Source organism: Anopheles moucheti, chromosome 3, assembly GCF_943734755.1.
Source record: "Anopheles moucheti chromosome 3, idAnoMoucSN_F20_07, whole genome shotgun sequence".
NCBI classification, from domain to species: Eukaryota; Metazoa; Arthropoda; class Insecta; order Diptera; family Culicidae; genus Anopheles; species Anopheles moucheti.
In genome coordinates, this window is record NC_069141.1 from 18,603,894 (window position 1) to 18,620,717 (window position 16,824).

The 16,824-nt window shown below is 42.8% G+C and overlaps 3 protein-coding genes across 3 annotated transcripts; all 3 read right to left on the reverse strand.

The window, feature by feature from the left end:
* Positions 1–4,402: 4,402 nt before the first annotated feature.
* Positions 4,403–12,722, reverse strand: LOC128304487 (tripartite motif-containing protein 45). The gene is made up of 7 exons (XM_053041680.1): positions 11,860–12,722; positions 11,471–11,682; positions 9,828–9,988; positions 9,033–9,296; positions 6,731–7,307; positions 5,042–5,571; positions 4,403–4,967 (listed from the first exon to the last, which is right to left on the reverse strand). Exons 1-7 carry the CDS (start codon positions 12,720–12,722, stop codon positions 4,713–4,715), a joined length of 2,862 nt encoding a protein of 953 aa, XP_052897640.1. The 3' UTR covers positions 4,403–4,712.
* A 530-nt stretch (positions 12,723–13,252) lies between these two features.
* Positions 13,253–13,665, reverse strand: LOC128305314 (odorant receptor 30a-like). The gene is made up of 3 exons (XM_053042699.1): positions 13,612–13,665; positions 13,387–13,542; positions 13,253–13,306 (listed from the first exon to the last, which is right to left on the reverse strand). Exons 1-3 carry the CDS (start codon positions 13,663–13,665, stop codon positions 13,253–13,255), a joined length of 264 nt encoding a protein of 87 aa, XP_052898659.1.
* A 1,857-nt stretch (positions 13,666–15,522) lies between these two features.
* Positions 15,523–16,794, reverse strand: LOC128300592 (odorant receptor 30a-like). Its single transcript, XM_053036710.1, has 5 exons — positions 16,328–16,794; positions 16,110–16,209; positions 15,882–15,971; positions 15,657–15,812; positions 15,523–15,576 (listed from the first exon to the last, which is right to left on the reverse strand). Exons 1-5 carry the CDS (start codon positions 16,792–16,794, stop codon positions 15,523–15,525), a joined length of 867 nt encoding a protein of 288 aa, XP_052892670.1.
* Positions 16,795–16,824: the final 30 nt, after the last annotated feature.

The window sequence follows — 16,824 nt, forward strand, 5'->3', positions numbered from 1 at the left end:
CGGGTCCACCTGTTCCACTCGCAATACTTTCCGCACACCGCCGATCGCCGACAACGGGAGCTTTGCGGACAAAACTAAGAATCGAACACACACACACACCGTACGACATGACTGGTTCCCGTTCCCGGGGCAATATTGGCCGCTATAAAATGATAATTTCTATATTCATGATAAGACTCATCCGGTGTTGTGGTGCGCTTTTTACTGAGATGCATATCAGAGCACCATCTGCCATGCTACCCATTACCACAGCGCGATGCTCATTTGCCAAACCCCAACAGCACCAACACAGCACACTGCCGGATGCTATACGCTTGGCAGCAACGACCGCATTATCGTCTACCGTACCAGGTTCCGTAGCAGTAGCGCGACTGTAGAAGCCGAATCGACGCGATCCGGCCAAAGCATATTTGGTATAGCTTCTGGTTTGCGCGGATACCGAACGCGCCCAAGTTCATACATTCATTAGGCATGGGGTGAAATATTTATCTTTAAAAATCAATAAATTTTCATTATCATGCTTTTCATCACAATCACACACCGCTCGTCGAGTGCTCGCAGGCACACGAAAGAAAAGTACCGGGCGCCTCCATATTGTCCGTACGAACTAGTTTGCGTGGTGTCGTGTCGAATTGAGGCACGGTACTAGCCTAACCTAGGTCTGTGCTAGAATTTGATAGCAGACACCCCGTCCGTGGGCTATCAAGCACGTGGCGTAAAAGTGATTGAAGACGAAATTGCAAATGCCAGGCAGTCCGTTTTAATGATTCGCGATTGCGAAACGCACCGGACTAACCGTTTGTTTTTGATGCACGGATGTCCCTACGAGGGTTCCGCTTTATGCATTTCATTAATTTTGTATGATGCAATCGAGTACGTGATGGATATTACGTTTCACATCAAATGCTCTAAAATATGATGTGATTAGATATACGTACAAAATATTATTTGCAATACGTCAATTGGCTATCGTTAATTAAATTAATAAAATGATTTAGAAGTAAAATTATTTAAGGTCTATTACTTTAAAACACAAATTATCATCATCCACAGACAATTGACAAAAAATTTAAGCCTAAATTTTGGTGTGTTGAGATTCCTCAACTATTTCAGTAAAATGTTTTCCTAGTACGTCAAGATACCATACCTAATGCCACGTATTAATCACCTACTCATGGCATGAAATGGCTTTACAGCCGGATCTTGACATCAAGATTTATTGCGTAATCCATCGGGCTCTCGAGGGCCATCTGTCGCAGGGCAATCATCGGTGATTTGAATATTACATACCGCCGAAGGTCCGGTGTGTTTATGCTAATGGCATCGCAGCCATGCAGTCGCAACGTAAACCGAACGATGCATCTACACTGTTGCATTTCTCCATAGCCAATCGTTAGACGACTTAGCTTCGCTCTATCGCATCCCCGATGTCCGGTGCTGATTTGTCTGCAATTCCCATCGTCAATAATTGATGCACCAAGAAGAATAACAGCCAGCAGCCAGCAGCCAAAAGACACCGGTCATTATCCCGCTTGAGCCCGACTCAGCCCAAACAACCGAACCAGGCACGGTTGCAGGGAAGGGGTCCTCGTTTCAAGCTGGTGGCACAATTGACAACTGCTGCCGAATAAACTGCAGTGCAGTGCATCTGCAGAAATCAACTTCCGGGCCCGTCAGCAGCAGATGTAGTGCTGCCGTAAGCCAATCTCGATCCGCCCGCCTTGAAACCCAGACGCACATAAATCTTCTGCATCGAATGCACAAACCCACCGCCTGATTGCATCGGTAGCGTTGGATGGTTTTGTGAGCGGAATGAGGAGAATTTCATAATCGCAAACGCCATCATCTGTCATCGGCGATGTTAGCAACGGTTGGCTGAAGACGGAAGGTGACAGCCTTTTCTCCGGAATTCTCCCGCTTACAAGCCTCTTGCGAAACGCAGCGTCGATATCGTAGCGATTGCATTGTAGGTGCAGTGCAGCGTATTGATCGTCAATCCGGGCCGCAGCTGTCAGTGCGATACAGATTGTTACTCCATTTTACATTTCAAACCAATTCACTTTTTATCACCTCGCTGTTTTGCTGTTTCGAGACGAACTCTCTCTCTCTCCCTCTTGGTTGTTTATGACGAGCAATAAATGTAAACGACAAGCTTGTACTGCGACATTGAGTGACATTTGTTTAACGCCAGAGCAAGAAATTATCAAACGACAAAAAATATTTTCTCAAAAGTAAACCCTGTCCCCCCTGTCGATGCTAGTACACAACCTGACGCAATTGCATTCGCCTCTAATTGAGCTACAAATCATTCGCCGAAAATGACCCATCTTCCTGAAAGCAGGGAATTATTTAGCTTACGATTCGGCGGCGCTTGCAATGGCAAGCGTCATAAATTTCCAACCTCCCAATGGACACGGCAAATTTGCGTCTCACCATCGTACGCCGGCAAAAAAACACTCACACCCGTGAAACCCGGTACCCGGTGCGCTATAATGCGTACGCAAAGTTCGATAAATTATGCTACATTAAAATGGAAGAAGGAACGCACAAAATGGAAGCCAAAAATAACATTAGACGCAACGCAACATGGAAACATTATGGCGGAAGTGCCAAACAAAACCGAAACAAAACAGCAATGGAAGGTTGAGCTTTTTTATACATTTATTTTTAGTTTTTTGCAACGTGCACAGCGTAAATGAAGGAAAAGGAGGATCGGTTTTATTTAACGCCCTTTGCCACACCCTTGCGCTCCTTGGTGGATGTGGGGGGAGGGGATGAAATATTTCATCAATTAGTCCCTGCGTGGAATCCCAATCATTTTCATACCGATCCACGGTCATTCAATACTACGCACAAACACACAAAAACCCTTCACCCAACGGCATATCACAAAATGAAAGAAAATGCTGAATACAAATTTGTGTAGTTATTATAATCAAAAATGTTAGCAATACGGCCTGGTCGTTCCTGAAGAAATAAAAAAAAAGATAATAATCAAAAATGTTCAACATCGATGTTTACTAATCTGCACTTTATTACTTGTTACACTAACTACGCTACCAATGTCTCTAAACACTGTCGGTAGTAGCACCAGATAATTAATTCGTTGCTGAATGGTTGGGCCGTATCGTTGTGAATTGTAACAACGACTCACGGTGGATTATTTTTAGCTCGTTTGGGAATGGCAAATAACGTAACATGTTTTGTTAAATTTTTTCGTGGAAAGATAAAAAATGTTTTAAATTGCAGAACGATTTTTTGGACATTTCCAAGAAGGAACACTGGAATGATGGTGGAAATTTCTTCCGGCAGTCACTATGTGATGCAATAATTTCGATGTTCGTAATACTATTTTTTGTTTACTTTTAAGTTTATCCAATTCGTCCATCTTTTTGCTAGCTTGTTTCTGCCGAAATGCAAGCATGAACATGAGATAAGTTAGCAATAATTCATTTCTGTAATATTATTTTCAATATTACTGGCATATTACTATTTTCTTGTTATTATACATGCTATACTAGAATACTATTGGCCAAGATAAAAAAATTCCCAAAATAATATTGCGAATAGTGTAGTGCAGTGTTTACTGTAATGTGTTAATCCTGCTTTGTTTTGATATCCACAATTCTTGAAACATTAATCAATAAAAATGTATTTTAAAAGCGATTCCCAAAACAAACTATTTCAACACTATTAAATTCACTCTATTTTACTCATATGTCAACAGTATCAATTGCATTTGGCTCCACCATAATCCCCTTTTTTTTCATCGTTCAAACAAAATTGTGCTTCACATTTAATCAATCCATTTGCAGAAGCAAATATTAAATCAAACTACCGCCCCATTAGTTATTGATGCAAGCAGTACCGTGCAGTGACGGTCTTATTTATCGCGCACCATTCATTTCATGCCCGGTGCGCTGTATAAACGGAACGGGCAAACAAAAAATTGCAGTCAAAAATTGACTAGAATCAACTAAATCAATTACACGTTGTGTACCCCCTTTTCTGGCGGAACTCTCTCCCAACACGCCGCCCAACCATTGGTACGGCTAGTGCTCATTTGATTTAGCGATTATTTACCCGTCGACCATTTTTGAAACCCTTCGCTTTTTTAACCCACCAAACGCACCCAACATCCGGACCTGGAGCCTCTAAACACCACCCCTCCCTGGTACGGTGATGGGTTAATAGTTTATTTCCCTTTGTTTTAAAAGCCAACAGCAACGCATTTTGCGTTTGTGGCTGTCGGTGCGCAGGATAATAATTCTTTTCGTATCGTGGCTCAGAGTGCCAAACACAGAATTGGAAAACAAATACCATCGGCAACAATTGGGGAACAATGTACAATTTATTGCAGCAAATCTGTCTCTACAGGCAGGCATCGAGTAGCTAGTGGAGCACACCCCCCGAATGAATGTTTACCGCCATCGTACGCGTCCATAAAGAATGAACGTCGTTACTCGACTGGTGCTATTTGCTGATTTGAAATGAGAAATCGCACTAGCTCTCTGGCTGTGAGTGTGTGTGTTAATGTATGTTTATGAAAAACCAACGGAAAAAGAAGCTTTTCCGAAAGGTACTATTTTCCCCACGTGGTGTTTATTGCTCATGCGCCGTACGGAAACCGAACCTCACCCGAACACGAACGTTTGAACGTTCTTCGCTCGGTTTGGTAGCAAAATTTCCCGCGAGATGGCGCTTCAACCATTTTACACATGCCGCTGCGTATCCTTTCCAACCGTCGCCGTACAGTCGGAGTATTCCTGCAGACTCCCGCAACACGACCAGTGGCGCTGTCCGGGATGGCCTGCATGTCCGTGACCGCAACCTCGGTATCCTCCGGGCATGATACTTCCACACGCACAGGAACCACCCTTGGCACCACCGCTCGAACAGAACGAGCAACAATGATACACACCGTAGTGCGGTCGAAGCTTGTGAATTCGCAAAACTACCGGACACTCCTGTGAAATGGGACAAGTCAAACATAATCAAAATGTATCAAAATATAGAGCGTCCCGGGGAGAGCGAACCCTACCTCCAGTATCTTCCCGTCGACGAACAGCATCAGATGCATTACACCGGGGCGTGGCGGCACAAACGTCAGTCCGTACGACCCGTCCCGATTATCGACGATGGACATCGCAACCGAGTGATCTTCGTCGTCTCGAAAGTGTAGATCGGTTTGCACGGTAATGCCACCGTGGCCGAGGCGTCTTCCTTCGTAGTCCCGCACGACCAACGTTAGCTGGACGCGCTTGTGTGCCTTCAATGTGGCCAGCTCGCCAGCCGAATGTTCGATTCCGCTCTGCCGGGGATCGGCTTTCTGTGTGGTTACGATACCAAACAATGGGACACCGGTCTGTACACGGACGCTGGGTGCTTCCTCGTCGGCGAGAAACTGCACCGTATCGGTTACGGTGCTATCGAGCGTGCGGGTCGGTTTGAGGCATTCTTCAAACCGCTTCAGCAGTATGCTGACGAATAGTAAATTTTCTACGTCACTACCCTCTGCCATGAGCTCCTCGGCAAACTCGATCGCGGCACGAGCATTCTGGGAACGACATTCTGCAGGGGATAAATAGCATTAGAACTCCAATCAATTATGAATCCATGTATCGAAAAGAGATCATTTGTGAAAAGAAATAAAGCTTATCATTTAATGAGCGCCAGGGTGATAGCAAGACATTTGCCAGATTTCATGTTTATGTTTTTATCTTGTGCTAATGAAATTCAAGTGCAACTTCATATTTGAAGTTGTAAAATATCATATTTGAAGTTTCTGAAATGTTGAAGGGATCATAGATAGATATAGATTGTAAAGTTAATTTAATCCAAATAGATCCAATAATCCTCATATATGCATGAATCCTCCTAGCTTTATATATGAATCCTCCTGTATATATTTGTTTAACTTTCGAAATAATTCACCTACACAAGTACCACAGCTCTTATTATTAGAAACTGAACACCGTAAATTAAGAAAAAAACACATAATTCCTTGAAGATCCATTTATCTTTGAGGATTCGCAAATATTGGAAGGTTTATGAGTCTTCAGAAAAGACTTCCATTTAAACTCATTCATTCCATTTAAAGACCCATTCAGATTCATGAACCTGAATCAGATTAATCTGACATTTAATCACACCTTACTGAAAAACGTAATCGCTATTGAAATGTATTTAACTGAAACATTTAGATTACATTTCTTTAATACGACCACTAATGGTCTGACCTTCCGCCGACTGTGACTGTCGTAACAACCATCTCCAAAGTAATCCATCATCGGTGGTATAAGCTCATTAAACGGATGTTAATACTTATTTTACTTTTTCTGTAATTAACAGGAACTGTGTACACGATCCAATAAAATGCACCGCATAATGGATTGTACAATTAAAAGTTACCCATGGAAAATAGTAAGGAAAAACGGAAACCATTACACAAACGCCACAAATTACGCTCCCATTTTCCTGGAAGGTAGTTGTAATATTTTTTTTTACACCGTTAGCTGTTCACCCGACTAAATGAGTTGTTTAATTACAAATTCATTTTACATCATTGCATCACTTCATCCCTTCGGTTCGGCTACAACACGCGTCTCACATGTCTTTAACGTTCGGGGAAATTCGTTTCGTTATCCCGCTTCCACGAGGGAATTTGTTAATCTTCAAATTTGCAAACTACTTCCCTTATCGTACGCTTTGCCCTTTATGCACCGCTTACCAAGGTCCAGCTTCTGTGCCATAATCATCTCCATCTTTCCCTGGCGGATGTTACTGATCTGCTCCACCAGGGCACGTCGATGCTCCTCGAGTGCTGCCACGTATTCGTCCACAAATGCGTCAACCTCCTGCAGGACCGCCTCACAGCGGCTGTTGATCCGCACGGTCAAATCGTTCAACCGTCCCACCGACTGAAGCGCATAGTCCTCCAGGGGACGCGTCTGTTCGATGGCACCGCGTACGAACCGCCCGTACACCTTCCCGGCCCGTGCCACCGTCGTGCAGCGATGGTCCCGGTGCAGCAGCGTGCTACACTCACCACAGATCACCTGGTGGCAACTGGTGCAGAATAGGTTTAATTGATGTTCCGGATGCATCGGACATTTAATCGAGCGTGGTCCAACCGGCTCCGACTCCCCCGGGACGGTCAGGTTCCGCCGGGGCCGAACTTTCATCAGCTCGCTCAACCCAACGCCGAGGCGCACGATACCGTGCGAAGCCGTGCCGCGCTGCCGCTTATGCGCTTCCTTGCAAAAGTTGCACAATTTCAGTGCACACGTTTGACACGACGCGGTTGCCTGCTGGAAATCAATGCAATACCGGAACACAGATGCACAGCGATGTCGGTGCGATTCATTTTTTGTTACGCAACACATTTGTACGGAAGGGCAACAGTTGACGCGAAAACCCCGATCGGTGCGAAGGGTGTGGAGTGTACATAAAAATGGAAAAATCAAATTAGTTTTTAACTCGACTGTGGCGCGTGAAAATTGAACCATGAGAAAAACACTGTTGCGCTTCACCATGCTTCTAACGCAGACTGAAGCGACGATTTTGAGGACTGTGACTTTGTTGGGAAAGGGGGGGGGGGGGGGGGGGGGGCAACAGAAGATTGGAAATATAATTCCATAAAAGTCGGCCCTCAAACTAGCACCGTAGCAGTGCGCGACCACAACACAAAATGGGGACAACTATTGCAAACAACCACAACACAAAATGGGGACAACTATTGCAAACCGGATAAGCGAGCGAATTTGAACCCGACGTTGCTCGGTTCCACATGGTATTGCGGTTGAAATTGGTTCCGCTGACCGCTAACCCCGTTTCAATGCAATTGGATTACGAGTGAAGTGATGATGAAAGATTAGTGGGTTAGAAAATGAAATAAAACATAATGCACAGCCACTGCAAAAACTGTACCAGCTGCTAAATTACGTTGTGGAAAGTTTTACCACTATTTTGTTTTGTTTGGTTGTTTTGATGGTAATAAATTTTATGGATTTTTATTTTAATTTGATGTACTGTTTGCAACTTTTCTGTTTTTTTTTTTAGATAGGGGTTCTTTCGTTTAAAACGACATAAAATACAATAAATATTTTCCAACATTTACATGATAGTATATAAATTTATGTTATTATTAAAATATGTATAAATGTCGATACGGCCAGGCCGTTCTAACGAAACAAAAAAAAAATATGTATAAATATAAATAATAATTTATGAGTACTTGCTATAAACATATTAATACATTTTAAATCATAGCAAAATAAAGCGAACATAAATATAGGAATAATTTAAACGAAAACCAGTGTCAGTGTTGAGCTCCCAAAATCCCCCCTACTAAACCCCTAACACCCCAGCTGAAATGAATTGAACCTCTTCTTTTACGCTAATTTCTTAAAGCAAATTCATTAAGCAAATGGTAAATCAACTTACACCATTTGATTCATCAACTACTTCAAAAAACATTCTGATGCATCTTGTCTTTGCCAGTGGAAAGTTATTTGCATGTGGTTTTTATTAGTGCTGTGCAAGTTTCCAACACTCATCCGTGTTTCCAAAGTTTTGCTCAAAACTGCTGTGGTGCTCTTCACACGAACTTTAACTTTAAGTATTGTCCCGGTTTTTTTCTTGCAGCTAATCAATTCAAAGCATGTTTTTCTTCCAACTACCGCACATAAACAAGCCAGAACTTGTTTTACAGCAGCTTTACGCCACACATATTTCAAACAAATAATCTGCGAAGATCAACAACCACAAAGTGCTCGCATGAAAATGGTTTGCAACAAACGAAAACAAAAATGAGGAAAGAAAAGGAAAACTTTATGCATTGAATGATAAATGTCAAAACTTTGAGCCACTCTCCAATCCAATCCAATCCGATGTTTTCTCTGCGTTCCCCGTTTTACCCGCACACGATGCGGATTCCTGCCGCGCTCGCGAAGGCACCATGGGACCCAACAAGGTGTAAAACTGATATCCTTTTTACAGAAAAAATATTCCCCGCGTCATGTATGACTTACCGTAACCTCGTCAGAGCATAACTCGCACAGCGCCAATGCGATTGATGATGCACCGGTGGTGGGCGATCCGAGACGGGATGAAACCGGCGACGCCGCATGCTGGGAAATGATGTTCTCGATTTTCCTTGCCAGCACAAAGTGCTGCGGCAGTTGGCCAACACCGCCCGGCACGGCCGGCAGCTCCGTCGGATGGTTACAGGTGGGACAGACGAGAACTTTTTCCCTGTCACCATATATTACCTTGGCCTTAACTTTGTCCCTTCCCTGCAAGAGAAGAACGATGAGCAATGGGAAGCATACACGGTACACGCTGATCGCTCTCCAGCACACGGTACGTCATGGGCTACCTTAGAAATATGCTTTTGAAGGATGTGCCCGGTAACGGTGACACCTGCTTGGTGCACCTCTTTCCAGAAATATGTTCACCAGAATGTGTGTCATCGTTGCTTGCCGTGCACGACGCGACACCGCATAAAATGTAGCGCAAATTGAGAGCTATTCATTTTGTGCGGATGAGCTTTAAACTGTATGAGCTGCATGTAACCCGAGCTAGTATCTCAGTTTCGGGGATAATCTTGTGTTGGTTGAGCCATACGTTACTCTACGTAAAGACTGTAAGGATGTATTTTTTTTTTTGCTTCCTTCAACCATCCACCTTTGGATGGAGCGTATGACGTGTCAAATGGAGTGATTGCTTATGAAACTAAACCCCTACAAAACGCTATTGCATTTATTGCATTCTGAGTAGCACCGGAAACGATTTCACACTCTTCAGAGGTTGCAAAAACTACATACCTTTTCTGGCTTTACCGGGGATCGTAAGCAGTTCTGCTCGCGAAAATTCTGGAAGGAGGCGCGCAACTGCTCGAAACGTGACTCGCCGACGGTGCCCGACAGTGAGCAATCATTATTATTGTCCGTTTTCCCATCTTCTGTATCGCGCTCGTTACTCTGTACTGATGAACAACAAAAGCAAACATTTCATATTTAATATTCACCATGAAAAGGGACCGTATTTGTCAATATGGGACTTATTGCTTTCGTGGTGTACATCAGCAAAATTTACGAAGTCTTCGCTCCTTATGTCATTGTAATTTTTAATATTTTCAGCTGCTACGTATTAAGGTTGTGTATTGAAAATTTAATAACTTTATTCGATTTTTTTAGAGGATTTAAGTAAATTTCCAGTGTTTTCCCCTAAAAAAAACGGAAATCGTTGTGAAACATTGTCACATGTTACAACGGGGTCGAGCATAGTTGTAATTCAAGTTCGATATTGTCCCCAATTGATGGTTTTAAAACACGGGTGCAGTTTGTGATACACTTACGTTTTCTGCTCCTATAATATGCAGACCATGATTTTGCACAAACGATTAATTCTCTTTGGTGTCGGATGAGCTTGCTTATATCTGAAGTTATTTTTATATCTGAAGTTATTCTAAAAACCTCCAAATAATTTTCCTCCACAAAACCACCGACGGGAATTTCATTTCTAGCTGTCTTTGACATTATTCACCCTGAGAGCTGCATAATCAGTTCCATGTACGGAAGAACGGTCCGAATGGGATTTTGTACCGGTACTGTCCTGTGAAGATCAGCGTCGCTTCCATATACATCTCCCGGCTGTTCCAATATAATCGTGCAATATCATTAACAAATGCACGTCCATAAAGTATGCCACCTTGGGCCTGCCTTTTCTTTCGATAGACCATCAAAGGGGTCAACTTTTGTAAAAAAAAAAAACAGGAATGTAATAGACCCAATACATCTGCATAATTGTTGATTCATGTTGAAGTCTTTAAGTCCAATAAGATTATTTTTGAGTTATTTATATTTTTTCAAAATAAGTTTTGGCAGAAATAACTAAAGAAATATCAAATCTAGAGCAAAACGCAGAAAATGTGATATTAACTGGACATACGACATGCTAGTACCTGTAAATGGCTTAAAAGGTTAATAAACAACAGTTGATTCACTGTAAAGGAAAAGCACTAAAGCACTGTAATAGTATCCACTAAACACATCACGCTAACACCCCACACAAACTAAATGTAGCCACACATCATGTTAAATCGTCAAATTAAACGAATCATACAGCAAGAGCGAAAAGAAAAATAAAGCACATAACAACCTTCAATTGTTTGTTTGCTCTAGGCTCAATGGTAGTTTAGCCACGCTAAAGAGCAACCAAAGCCGCTACAGCAACAAAACACACCTACTCACAGAGACACAAGTGGCTACGACCGAAGCCATACCGATAGCGAACGTCAAAACGTGCCCCACATGTGGCCCCCAATAAATCTTTGCTTATCGAAGTCATACACAGCAAACGAGCCGAGGTGCATCACACAAACAAAATCACATACATCCACACACACTCACTCACTTACACACGCCAGCCAATAGGTTTGGCCTTTTAGACGCCCTACTCAACTTACGGTTCCAATCGAAGCTGGCACTTTCGTTGACGCGCTGCCAGAACAGTGCACTGTCCGGTCCGTGCGTGACCGTTGCCGCTGCCCGTTCTAAGCACGGCCGGCAAAACGTGTGCAGACAGTCCAGCACACGTGGCTCCCGCAGTAACTTCTGGCACAGCGCGCACCGGAACTTGTCCGGCAGAAACTCGGTCGGAAAGTGGTCGTAGATTGTACTACGGTACCCGGCAGGTCGTCGCAAAATTACAGCCCGGCTCCACATGGAACGATGTGATGGGAGCGCAATGATGGTAGAAGCACCAACAAAAAAAAACATGGCACAGTGGCGGAAATCGGGATGAGTGAGTAAACATCGATCGAACCAGTAAACGAACGCCGGCCCAGGTACTCACGATATCTCGTCAAATTTATGTTGTGCCCTGCGTTGGCCACCCACCGATGCCCTCGAGCTCAGCGAACCTCGCGAACCATTGACATCCTCCGGGCGACCGCTTTCCGGCGGTATCATCATCAACATCATCTTTACCGCACCGGGCCCGGGCGCCGATGGATGGTTGCCGGGATGGTCTTCGTACGATAGCCCGGAGCTACCCGGAAGTGGCTCCGGATGCTGTTCCCCGGCGAGCTGCTTATCCAGCTCCGATTGATTGCTGTACGCCGAGCTGCGCCGGAGGCTACTCTTTCGTGGACTATCCTCGGCAGTGGGGCTGTCCGTGTTTGCGCTTAGTTTCTCCGGTGAAAGAAGGAACTCTCCGGCGGTTCTACACCGTCTACCACGGTTCGTACGTTCCGTCGCATTTCGCACACCTAGCTGCTCCGGGGTTAGATTAAAAGTCAATTTCCCACCGCCCTTGGGCAATGGTTCCAGCACCGTGGGCTCCACTCTGGACGTACCAAGCCCATTCGTTAGCACAACAACGGACGCTTCGATGTGCTCTTCCTGCAGCCGGACGTATCGCTGCACTGCATCGGACCCTTCGTCGGCGGGCGTTGGCGGTCGGGGCGAGACGGGACGGCCCTTGACCGATGGGGGCCGTTGGTCATGGCAATCAGTCTCTTCACCGTCCGAATCTTCACTAGCCCACGGTGGATGACCCGTTGCGGCCGCATCCACCCGGGTTCGACTGCCGCAGCGTGCTCTCGGGGATTTTCGTCGCTCGTCCTTCGCCTCGCCGTCCGTTGTTGTCGTTGAGTCCGTGCGGGCAAGCACAGACGGATGGCACCAACTTGAAACGTTCGTTATTTCACGATCCATTAACGGTTCTCAATGCACCAAAGGCCACCGTCAAAGCACAGCGAGCGCAAACAGAACCCCGTTTATCGATGGTGGAACGTCACCCGACGGACACCCATCGCCCGCGATACACATTACTGTACTAAAACTCAACGCTGGCCGACTAGAATAGCCCAGCGGTATCGTTAAAACACACTTGGAATACCTGATAATTGAATTAGTGCTGCAATTCACCGTGCGTTCACGGGCTCTCCATATGCTTAGCGTTACAGGTGTAAGTGGCACACAATGAAGAGAACTGCTTTACAGATTGACTATCCAGCAGAGTGGCATAGATTTGGAATTGAACTGATTGGCAAAGTATTGCCGCTGTATGGCGATATAATATTTTATTCAAGGCAATTAGCATACTCGTGTCATTAAGTCATTATGTGTTATTAGAATCTGATCATATGCTTGTCGCAAATCTACTGGTGCGCGTGTGTGTTGCAGGTGTTTTAGAAGCAGTACTTGCATTCTAATAAAATGTAGCTTTCCTTGGGCACTATGCATTATCCAACGTACTGCATGATCATTACAAAAAACTGGTATAAACCTTTCAACACCTACGAACAAATATCAAATAAGATGCATGAAACTATTCATGTAATTAAAATCATTTAAATAACAATACAACATTACTCACGCTCATGTACGCCTCGAAATTCATTGGATGAAACCCGAAAGCCGTCAACATCATGGGACGCTGTTGTCTGGATACGAGGTAGCAAAACTCCTTCTGTTCCTTCACCGGGAGCTTGTACCATGGCATGGATATGATCTTATCGTACATTTCATCAATCTTCAAGGAAAACAAAGAGTTTTACTCCATTCGTGACAGTGAAGATCGCACAAAACATTACAAGCATACCTTAAGCTCAATGATATGGCCCACGACGAAGTAAGCGGTAAGCTCCGAAAACATAACCAATAAAAAGCAGTACGTAGGATACCAATCCGTCTGAAACATGAAGAAAGATTCGTTACTGCTTAATTGTTATTAAATCATTATAATCAAATCAAATAAGTCAATCAGAATATTAACAATCACGTTTGTAACAGTGGACAGGTCTTCGGTATAATGAAACTAGAACTCACCAACACTACTAGCAGCATGCAGTCACATATCGTAAAGACGCTCATGACCACCTGTGCTAGACATTGGATTCCAAAGATGTCTTCGACGGTGTTCAAGAAGCTTTGATGATCATCATGATCATCGTCATGATTAATACACAATACATACAAATTAATACACAATACAAATGTTAAATTTCGACTTACCTAGTCGCCTGTTGATGATCGAACATGCACTGTACCCATTTCTCTCGTATTGCTGGTCTCTTTGTATCATCGTTCATGGGATCATTCAGCATGGCTTCAAGCTCGACAAGGTGTAAAATAAAAATATCGGCTCCGGCCAGAGCGTACATTGCGTACATCAAGTACATGAAATCAGCCACCAACAACCCAAAAATACCGTTGATGGTATGATTCAATTGAAACAACATATTCACAACATATCCAGTGATGGTGCTAAAATTAAGGTATGGTAATTCATGCAAAAATAAAGGTAACAATACGTTTGTCGTGTAGTATACGAATATTGGGTATAATATAAAGCCAACTCCAGTAGCAATAAATACTACTCGTATAACTCGAAACATAATCTGAAGAAAGCGACCAATTCGGCTAAGCACTGCCACTTCTTCCGTTGTTCCTTTCTGATAACGATCCAGTACATCGTGCTCTATTTTTTCAGCAAGTACTTTCGCCTTATGTGCTTTTGAGTGTAACACAAAATATTTAATGAAAAGCTGTAAAACAGAAATTGTGTATCTTCCTATTTAAACTGCTTTTTGCTATGAAACTAAATTCAATCGTACCTGTATTGCAAGGCCGAATGTAACGAAATTTTTCATCAAATGCAATGGATTATTCCTATACTTTACCACTGTGTGTGATGTGCTGATAAGGTAGATGACCATTTGTGTCATCATGTAGTACGAAGCTGGGAGAAATTTCCCTGGAGCCGTCCACATGGTGACTCCCAACATTTTCGAATAAGATATGAGCGGCTTCAAAAGCTGACGGAAATCTTCGACGGTAGCCATTTGTAAAATATGTTTAAGTCAAATGTCAAATAAGCACAACTGAAGAATTGTGAAGCCAAACACAGTTTAGTAACAGATAATCTGCTCTACCACCTATCAAATCACATACCACCGTGTGACTGATAAGTAGTTCTTTCATGGTACACTGCTTCAACGTCACTTCATTGTTGAGGTATGTGGAATCAACAGTTTATTTTCTTCATTATTTATTACTTAGCGTGAGGAATATCTGCGTGTAGTGCAGCATTGTACAAAGCGTCATCCAACATCTGCTACATCTGAGCAATTACAAGTCCAATTAAAACCCCCGTGCGAAAGTGCGAAAATCTGATGGTAAAATGTTACGTGTGGTACAAGAATCGTTTCTGCTAGTTCAAATTTAAATATAATGTTATAAATTATATCCTATTCATGAATCGAATAATGTTTCATGCTTTCAACGGATGGTTTCAGAAAGCTTTCACGACTAATTTAATAAACTTAAAACCTTTTATGCTATCAATTTCGTTGTTTTCTCGTTAGCTAATCTCTTTCATTCTTTATCTTCATTTCCCAATTCCGTAACTCAAGCGAGACTTATTCTGCATTTCTAATATTCATACTGTACTGTTTGTTAGCACATTTATAACAACTGTTGCATTATTTATCAACTTTTTCTGAATTATACTTTATCCGAAGTACTGCATGATCATTACAAAAAACTGGTATAAACCTTTCAACACCTACGAACAAATATCAAATAAGATGCATGAAACTATTCATGTAATTAAAATCATTTAAATAACAATACAACATTACTCACGCTCATGTACGCCTCGAAATTCATTGGATGAAACCCGAAAGCCGTCAACATCATGGGACGCTGTTGTCTGGATACGAGGTAGCAAAACTCCTTCTGTTCCTTCACCGGGAGCTTGTACCATGGCATGGATATGATCTTATCGTACATTTCATCAATCTTCAAGGAAAACAAAGAGTTTTACTCCATTCGTGACAGTGAAGATCGCACAAAACATTACAAGCATACCTTAAGCTCAATGATATGGCCCACGACGAAGTAAGCGGTAAGCTCCGAAAACATAACCAATAAAAAGCAGTACGTAGGATACCAATCCGTCTGAAACATGAAGAAAGATTCGTTACTGCTTAATTGTTATTAAATCATTATAATCAAATCAAATAAGTCAATCAGAATATTAACAATCACGTTTGTAACAGTGGACAGATTATTCGGTTGAATAAAACTAGAACTCACCAACACTACTAGCAGCATGCAGACACATATCGCAAACACGCCCATGACCACTTGCGCTAGACATTGGATTCCAAAGATGTCTTCGACGGTGTTCAAGAAGCTGATGATCATGTTGAAGAAAATAAATGGCCCACAACATCACATGTTAAATTTCACAATACAAATTAATACACAATACATACAAATTATTACAATACAAATTTTAAATTTCGACTTACCTAGTCGCCTGTTGATGATCGAACATGCACTGCACCCACTTTTCTCGTATGGCTGGTCTCTTTGTATCATCTTTCATGGGATCATTCAGCATGGCTTCAAGCTCAACAAGGTGTAAAATAAAAATATCGGCTTCAGTCATTGCGTACATCGCGATCATCAAGTACAATAAATCAGCAAGCAGCACTCCCATAACACCGACCGCGAGAAGGTTTAGTTGAAACAACATATTGAAAACATATCCAGTGATGGTGCTACAATCAAGGTACGGTAGCTCGTATAGCAACAAAGGTAATAAAGCACCTGTTTTGTAATATGCGAATATTGGATATAACGCAAAGGCTGCTCCGCAAATAATACACGTTGTGGTGATAACGCGAAATAAAATCCGAAGAAAACGACCAGTTCGATTTAGCACTGCCACTTCTTCCGTTGTTCCCTTCTGATAACGTTCCAGAACATCGAGCATTATTATTATCTCAGTAAGTTCTTTGATATC

Bases quoted from the DNA above. Each gene is read 5' to 3' on its own strand.
- LOC128304487 (XM_053041680.1), bottom strand. From the start codon at position 12,722: ATGGATCGTGAAATAACGAACGTTTCAAGTTGGTGCCATCCGTCTGTG. The intron at 9,297-9,827 runs GTATGTAGTTTT...CTTCTCTTGCAG, and splicing joins CCCCGGTAAAGCCAGAAAAG to GGAAGGGACAAAGTTAAGGC. The intron at 4,968-5,041 runs GTAGGGTTCGCT...CCCATTTCACAG, and splicing joins TCGACGGGAAGATACTGGAG to GAGTGTCCGGTAGTTTTGCG.
- LOC128305314 (XM_053042699.1), bottom strand. From the start codon at position 13,665: ATGTTTTCGGAGCTTACCGCTTACTTCGTCGTGGGCCATATCATTGAG. The intron at 13,543-13,611 runs GTATGCTTGTAA...TTTTCCTTGAAG, and splicing joins GCCATATCATTGAGCTTAAG to ATTGATGAAATGTACGATAA. The intron at 13,307-13,386 runs GTGAGTAATGTT...ATTTGTTCGTAG, and splicing joins ATTTCGAGGCGTACATGAGC to GTGTTGAAAGGTTTATACCA.
- LOC128300592 (XM_053036710.1), bottom strand. From the start codon at position 16,794: ATGCTCGATGTTCTGGAACGTTATCAGAAGGGAACAACGGAAGAAGTG. The intron at 15,972-16,109 runs GTGAGTTCTAGT...TTCATGTTTCAG, and splicing joins GCATGCTGCTAGTAGTGTTG to ACGGATTGGTATCCTACGTA. The intron at 15,813-15,881 runs GTATGCTTGTAA...TTTTCCTTGAAG, and splicing joins GCCATATCATTGAGCTTAAG to ATTGATGAAATGTACGATAA.